The following is a 7,035-nucleotide window of genomic DNA, read 5'->3' on the forward strand; positions in this document are numbered from 1 at the left end:
CAGCAATCACCCAAACCACACAGCAGGGATCACAGATTTTGCCATTAAAGTCAATGGGATCCAGACTGAGCCATTCCAGGCCTTTCAAAGCAGCTGGGAATGGGGGGGGGGGGGGATCAGCATTGGGATCAAGCTGGAGAAGGAGAGCTACATTGAGCCACAGCACAGCAGCTGAGCTAGCACTTGTCCCTGCCCAGCCTTATGCCTGGAGGCCATCAACATATCTGAGCCTGACTCTCGTTTCCCTTAATCCCCTGGCATCAGGGCATCCCAGCCACAGCTCAACCTGGCAGGCACTTTTCTTTGAGGCTCCCTCTTAACTCAGTAGCTTTGGCACAGGCACAAACGCACACCTGCAACTCCCCATCCATGCCACAGGCAAATGTGTCGTTCTGAGACATGCAGACTTTAATACTAAAATAACTTTGTATAAAAATACTTTTGGAGACTGATGGCAAGCAGCCTTCCACGCCCCACAAAGGCACCAGAGCCCAGCAGCCTGGTCTGACAGGAAGCCAGAGCAGAGTCAGCAGCAGTACAGGGCAACACAGCCAGCCCTCCTGCAGATCAGAAGGCACAGTGGAGCCAGCTCCAGAGCTGGAGAAACACACTGGCACTTGCACCAGCCACAGCTCTCCTGCTCGTGCTGTTTCCCTCCAGGAAAACACAGCCCCTCAGCACTGGTGAGCAAAAGGGGCTCTGCCTGAGCCCAAACAACCCCAAGCCACCCCCAGAGGAGGAGCCCAGCTGGCACTGGGACGCCCAGTCCCTCCTGAGATACAGATACAGAGCAGCAGCACCTCATATCTCCCCTAAGTCCTCATAGAGAGGCGACAAGCTGTACTCATCCACAGACTGCTCCTTCTTCTGCAGCTGCTGCAGCTTCACCACCTGGCTGTACAGCACCTCCACGTTGTTGTTGTTGCTGCTGTTGAGGCTGGGTTTGATGAGCACCTTCTCAGGGGCAGCGCTGCCCCACCGCCTGCCAGGGTCCTCCACCCTGTCTGCCCCTTTGGGGATAAAGGCTGCCTGGGGCTTGGGGGCTGGGACTGGCTTGGGGTTCTTGGCCTTGGCCGGGAAGGCAGGTACCGAGTAATCGTCAGTGCTGGGGTTGTAGGGGTACTCGTAGCCGCCCTTGCCGTCATGGCCCTGGGTGCGCCAGGCCTCGCTCGTGGGCCGCGCCTCGTCGTAGATGTAGGTGAGGGGGTGCAGGGGGCGGGGAGCGCGGCCCTCGGGCTCATCGTAGATGTGCTCCTTGTGCCCAGGGGGAGCCTGGCCACGACCCTCGGCCCGGCCCTGCCCCTCGGCCCGGACCTGCTCGTACGGGCCCGAGTACAGCAGCACCGGCAGCCGCAGCTTTGGCTCCTCCACAGCCCCAGCGGGCGCCTTGGCCCCGCTCACGGCCTTGCTGTCCACAGGGTCCGAGTACAGCGGGTCCGGCCGTGGCCGCAGGCCCTTCACTGAGTCCAGGGGCTCTGAGTACACACTGGATAGGTCCTCGGCTGGTGGCACAGCACGGAGCACCTTGGGCAGAGGGGAGCGTGGCGGGGTGCTGGACACCGCGGGCTTGGCCGGTGGCACGGGCAGCTCTGGCAGAGTCCGGCTCTTCAGCAGAGACGCAGCGTCTCGATCCTCTGCTGCTGCACCGGCCCTGGGTGCCAGCCCCGCTTTGGGTGCCGGGGTGTCATCCCCCTCGGCGGGCAGCTCCAGGTTCAGGCTGTCAGCCAGGGCCTGGCGGATCTGCACCATGCCAGGGCTGTCGGCTTCCAGCGAGTCACAGCTCTGACGGTTCTCCTCCACCTGCGCCTTCTGCTCCTGGATGGAGGCTTCCACCAGGCGAAAGATCTCGTTGCCCTGCTTGGTCTCGAAGGTGAAGTTTCCAGGTCCTGAGTCACAGCGCCTGCCAGCCTCAAAGGAGAACATCACCTGAAGGGGAAGCAGAAGGGTCACATCTTGCTCAGCACCCGCTGACCCAGCGCATCGTGCAGGCTGTGCTTCCCACCAAAGGGCGTGTGGCTGCAGCACTGGTCCTGCACATCCTGCAGGAGAGACTGCCCTGAAATCCTGCTCCTTCCACTCCCACACTGAGGGCCACCCTGTGTCCAGCAGCTGGGCAGGGAAAGGCCACGCTGGCCAGCAGCCCAGAACAAGCTGTGGAACCGGAACTGGAGCACACCTGAGGGGACATCACTGCTGGAGCCCTGCTGCCTTATGTGAGCAGTTCCAGCAGTTTCAACCACTGGCACCAAATAGTCCAGGAAATAACACTGAGGAGGGAGTGGGGTGAGAAGGTGAGTGACAGTTCAGCAGGGGAAACTAGTATGGAATGTTAGGTAAGAAGGGAGCAATCTGGAAGCAAGAGATACAAAAGGAAGGACACGGCTTGGCAGCTCGGCTACCAAGAGTAAGCAAAGCATTGACCTACCAGCATTAATCTGTTCACGGTAAAGATCCTCTAAAGAGAAGTCTCGTACCAGGGCTCTGCTTCCTCTGGTCTGAACACACTCTGGTGAGCAGGTTCCCACCAGCTGACATGCACACCCTTCCCGAGCCTCATTCCCTTAACCAGGGGGGATTTTCTGCCTCTCTCACAGGCAGCAGCAGCCCCTGTGATTGCTACAAAGGTCTCTGGGGACAAACTTCTTCTCGTGGGTCAGTGCTGCTGAACAGAAGCACAGTCAACCCCTCTCTGCTCAGGTCACTGTGGGTGCAGCTCCCCACATCCTGCAACTCTCTTCCCACCACCAGCACAGACTCCGCACATGAGCTGGACATCCCCACAGGGGCAGCTCGGTTTCCACCTCTGTTTTGGGAATGTGCCACAGAAAGCACCATCGGCAGAGTGCGGCCGACACGGTCACCGCTATAAACAGCCTCAGGGACACCACTAAACAGCCCCAGGGCCACCACTTCCTCCCTGTCCAGCGTGCCCCAGACCTCCTGCACTCAGGGTAGCAGCAAGGCAGATTGGGGACTCACTGCAGGAGGAGTCTGGAGAGGGACTCTGGAGAGGTCAGTGAGAACAGGAGCAGTTCGCCCCACAAAGTGAACAAATCCAGAGCAACTGGTGCCTCAAAGCCCCTCTGCTCTAGCCACCATCCTTAGGAGGGAGAGACTGAGCCCAGGGCAGAGCCAGGACTACCAGGAGCCAAGACCCCTGGATGCTGGGGAGAGCTTGTGTGCAGCACTGAGGAATGTCCCTGCTCACAGCACAAGCTGGGAAGAGCTGGGATGGAGAAAGGGAGCGGCAGAGGCTGCAACGGCCTCAGCAAAAGTGGGACAACCGCAGAGGGGATGAGTGTGCTGCCAGCCCATGCTCCAGCATGGTGACACAGGCGGGAACTGAGGACAGTCAGGGTGACATGTCCCTGGCAACTCTGCCATGGTCACAAGGGGCTGCAGCAGTCCTGGCATTTGGCAGGGCTGGCCGCAGGACATCAGCTCAGCCTCCCACAAGGGAACAGCTACGGGGGAGCACCTGCAGCACACGGGGCTCCCCATTCCCCACCTTGTCCCGGCCGTATCTCCGGAGCAGCCGGTAGGGCCAGACATAGAGGATCCTGTCCGTCCGTGGGTCCTTCAGGACGAGGCTGTCACGCTCAGCCTTGAGCACGTAGGTGCCACGCAGCTCGCACCGCTCCGCGGCCTCGGTCCGCTGCACCGTCACCCAGAAGGCGTTCACTGCGGGGACAGAGCTGCTCAGGGCAGAGCAGGGGCACACAGGCAATGCCCAGCGTGGCCCCAGCGATGGGGCAGCAGCAGGACAAGGCTCCATGGAAGGTGGCCCCAAGTCAGGGCAGCAGGAGGTCCCACCTTCATCTCTGGAGTAGTAGATGGAGTTCACGGCCATCTCCAGGGCCGGCGCCTCCCCGCTGCCCTCTCTGCCATACTGTGACACCACGCCATCGCTGGGGCCATTTCCCTGGCAAAGGAGAGCAGATCAGACCCAGAGTCCCCTTCCCACATTAGCCCCGGGCTCCCTTGCATGGCCTGGGTCCTGCTGCCCTCCCTGGCCCTACACAGCTTGGCTGTCCTGCACCCTGCTCACCCTACAGCCAGTGACAGCCCCCCCTGACATGAGCCCACATGAACATGGATGAACAGGGCCAGGATGCACAGGAGGGACTTCCTTGAGCTCCTGGCAGCACCTTGTCCCAAGCTGGGCTCTGCACTGACAGGGTGCAGGGAAGCACAACCCACAGAGCTGCCCCCAAATCACGGCACAACCCCAACACACCCTCCTGGCCATACCAGCACAAGCTCAGGGGGCTGATGGCCTGCTAACAGGGGGTCTGTGTCCTGCCCAGGAGGAGGGGTGGCCCGCAGAGGGGAAGTGAGCAGTTCTATTTTAGCACATGCAGAACTGAAAGTGCAACACACACTGTCAGCAACCGTGTGCCAGCACGGTCCCAAAGGGCCCGGGGAGGGACACAAACCCTTGGTGCTTTCAGAGATCTTCCTCCAGAAAAGCCCCTCACAAATTACAGGCTCACAGAGCCCTGTGCAGCTGGCACAAGGGAGGGCCAGTGTGTGGCCAGGAGCTGGAGTTGTTCCGTGGGGCTGCAGCAGAGGGTACATCTTGCAGGAGGCGAGTGCCACAGTTTCAGTTTAAAACCCACAAACACGAGCTTCTTACCAACAAGCCCAAACGAGGCCCAAAAAAGGGCCATCCAGCCCTTGTGTTTGGGTCCTAAAACCTCATGTCCTGACAGCTGATAGCAGCAGCTCCTCCTCAGCTAAAGTATCCAGTGCAGCAGGGCTCCAGCCTGGGATCGGAAAGCCAAGGGCCACCTAATCTTCCACAGCCTTCTAAGGCTCCATTTGACTGCACTTTTCTTCATCTTCAAAAGGAAAAGAAAATTCTGTTCTGAACTCCAAATGAACTCAGGCTCCAGCTTCCAAGCTGCTGGACCCTGCTTACCCTCTGGGCAGCAACATGACACAAAATCACATTGATCAGCACTCCCAGCTGAAGATGCTCTGCGCAGAGAGGCCACGTGCAGCTCTTGTGCCTCCTGCTCCAGGTCAGGCCTTTCTAAAACACATGCCAGCCTTGAAGCCTTTTGCTTACAACTTCCTAAACTGTCAGCTTGCTTCTGGACCTTGGGCACACAAATAATGGCTCCCCTGAAAGGGATGGCAGGAGCACAGCCCTGCTCCAAGCAGGTGCTCCCTGGCCTGGCCACTACCCTGCCCCACTCCAAGGGTGTGTTGTGTCCCCAGCTCAGCCCCACAAGCCACTTCCAGGGCAAAGGCTGCAACCCCAACTGCATCAGGAGACACAGAGTCATTTTCACCAGTGCCTCCCGGCCCCGGCAGCCCTGGCATTTGCTGCACAGACACACTTGGCCTGGCAGGAGACTGCAGGGAGACGCACGAGGGACAAAGGTAAATCACACTCGGCAAACACCCATCCGGGGGAGATCCTGGGATCACCAGCTGTGCAGCCAGTCCTCCTGCCAGGCAGCCCTGCCCAGCACTTCAAGCCTGGAATCGGCTGGAGCCCAACCAAGGGCTCTCCAAACACCTCCCAGGAGGGAGAGCCAGGACTGTGGGGCCGGGCAGGCATAGGCTGCTCTCCCAGAGGGCACAGAAAACCACACTCTCAGGGCACCCACTGCCCAAACAGCCTCGGGTGGTCATGCTGGCTGACCACCAGCCCCAGGGCCTGCAGGGCTAGAGGACCAGCACAGATGGGGTGTTCCCAGCAGCGAGCCCCAAGGCTGGGCAAGGGGGTTCCAGGCCCTGGAACCAGATGGGTCCTGGAACCGGGCACCACAACACTCTCGAAGCTCCGCTTCCGCCGCTGCTGCTGTGGCAGGAAAGGCAGCAGTGGTTGGGCCAAGAGGAAACACTCCTCGGCCATCACCTGGCCTCCGGCCAGCTCTCTACAGGGGCGAGCACGAGCTCTGCACCGGGCAAGAAGAGCCCGACTTGAAATTTGGAGCCACACCCACGAATTATTGACAGCACGCCGAGGAGTCCCGCAACCCACAGCAGGAGCCAGCAAGAGGCAACCGGAGTGCCAGGGCCGGGTGCTTTAAACCTGGGACCACTGGCGCTGCCTCAGGGTGTCCTTCCCTGTGCCGCCAGGTGGGAAGGGGTCACCCCCACACACACTGATGTCCGGGTCCCGTCCCATCCCCTCCACCCACCCCGGGGCTCACCGGGAAGGCGATCTGGCACAGCTTCGCCACCCATTCCTCGCTCTGCTGCTTCTCGGCCGCGAAGAGGAAGCTGCGGTCGCGGGTCTCCAGGCGGAAGGTGGCGGTGCCCGCGCGGGGGCCGCCCTCGCCCACCGGGGCCACGCTGGTGCAGTCGCTGAGCCGCACCACGGTGCGGGCGAGCCGCCGGGTGCCCGCCCGCCCGGCCGCCGACGGCTCCTTGCAGTCGAACACCTCGAGCCGGGCCACGCCGTGCTGGCTGGCGGGGTAGAGCGCGGACCAGCCGCGCTTCCAGCGCTGCGGGGAGCGGGGTCACACCGCGCCGGGGCCGCTCCCCACCCGGGCCGGCCGCTCAGCGGGAGCGGCCCCCGGAGCGCCTCCGCTCCGGCACCCAGCCGGCCCGAGGGCAGGGAGAAGGGGAAGAGGGGAAGAAGGGAATAAGAAAGAAAGAAGAGAAGGGAAGGAGGGAGGGACCCACCTTGGTGCCGAACTTGTGGCTGTGCTGCACCAGGAGCGGCCCCTCCATGGCCGGCGGCTCCATCCCCGCGCGCCGCGCGCTTCCGCCCGCGCCACTGGGGCGGGGACGGGGCGGGGACCGGGCGGGGACGGGACGCGCGTGTCAGGGGCGGGGCGCGCTCGCGTGTGCACGTGTGCGCGTGCGTGAGTGTGAACGCCTATGTGCACACCTGTGCGTGTGTGTGCGTGTGAACACATGTGCATGTGCGTGAGTGTGAACCCCTATGTGCACACCTGTGCGTGTGTGTGCGTGTGAACACGTGTGCATGTGCGTGAGTGTGAGCGCCTATGTGCACACCTGTGCGTGTGCGTGAGTGTGAACACGTGTGCATGCATGAGTGTGAACGCCTATGTG

The 7,035-nt window shown here is 61.7% G+C and overlaps 1 protein-coding gene across 1 annotated transcript; it reads right to left on the minus strand.

Annotated features, from left to right (window-relative positions):
- Positions 1 to 385: 385 nt before the first annotated feature.
- Positions 386 to 6,739, minus strand: DOK1 (docking protein 1). Its single transcript, XM_039550897.1, has 5 exons — positions 6,643 to 6,739; positions 6,168 to 6,461; positions 3,814 to 3,922; positions 3,509 to 3,681; positions 386 to 1,926 (listed from the first exon to the last, which is right to left on the minus strand). Exons 1-5 carry the CDS (start codon positions 6,703 to 6,705, stop codon positions 802 to 804), a joined length of 1,764 nt encoding a protein of 587 aa, XP_039406831.1. The 5' UTR covers positions 6,706 to 6,739; the 3' UTR covers positions 386 to 801.
- Between the last annotated feature and the right edge of the window lie 296 nt (positions 6,740 to 7,035).

The sequence above is a fragment of the Corvus cornix genome, chromosome 4 (assembly GCF_000738735.6).
Source record: "Corvus cornix cornix isolate S_Up_H32 chromosome 4, ASM73873v5, whole genome shotgun sequence".
NCBI lineage: Eukaryota > Metazoa > Chordata > Aves > Passeriformes > Corvidae > Corvus > Corvus cornix.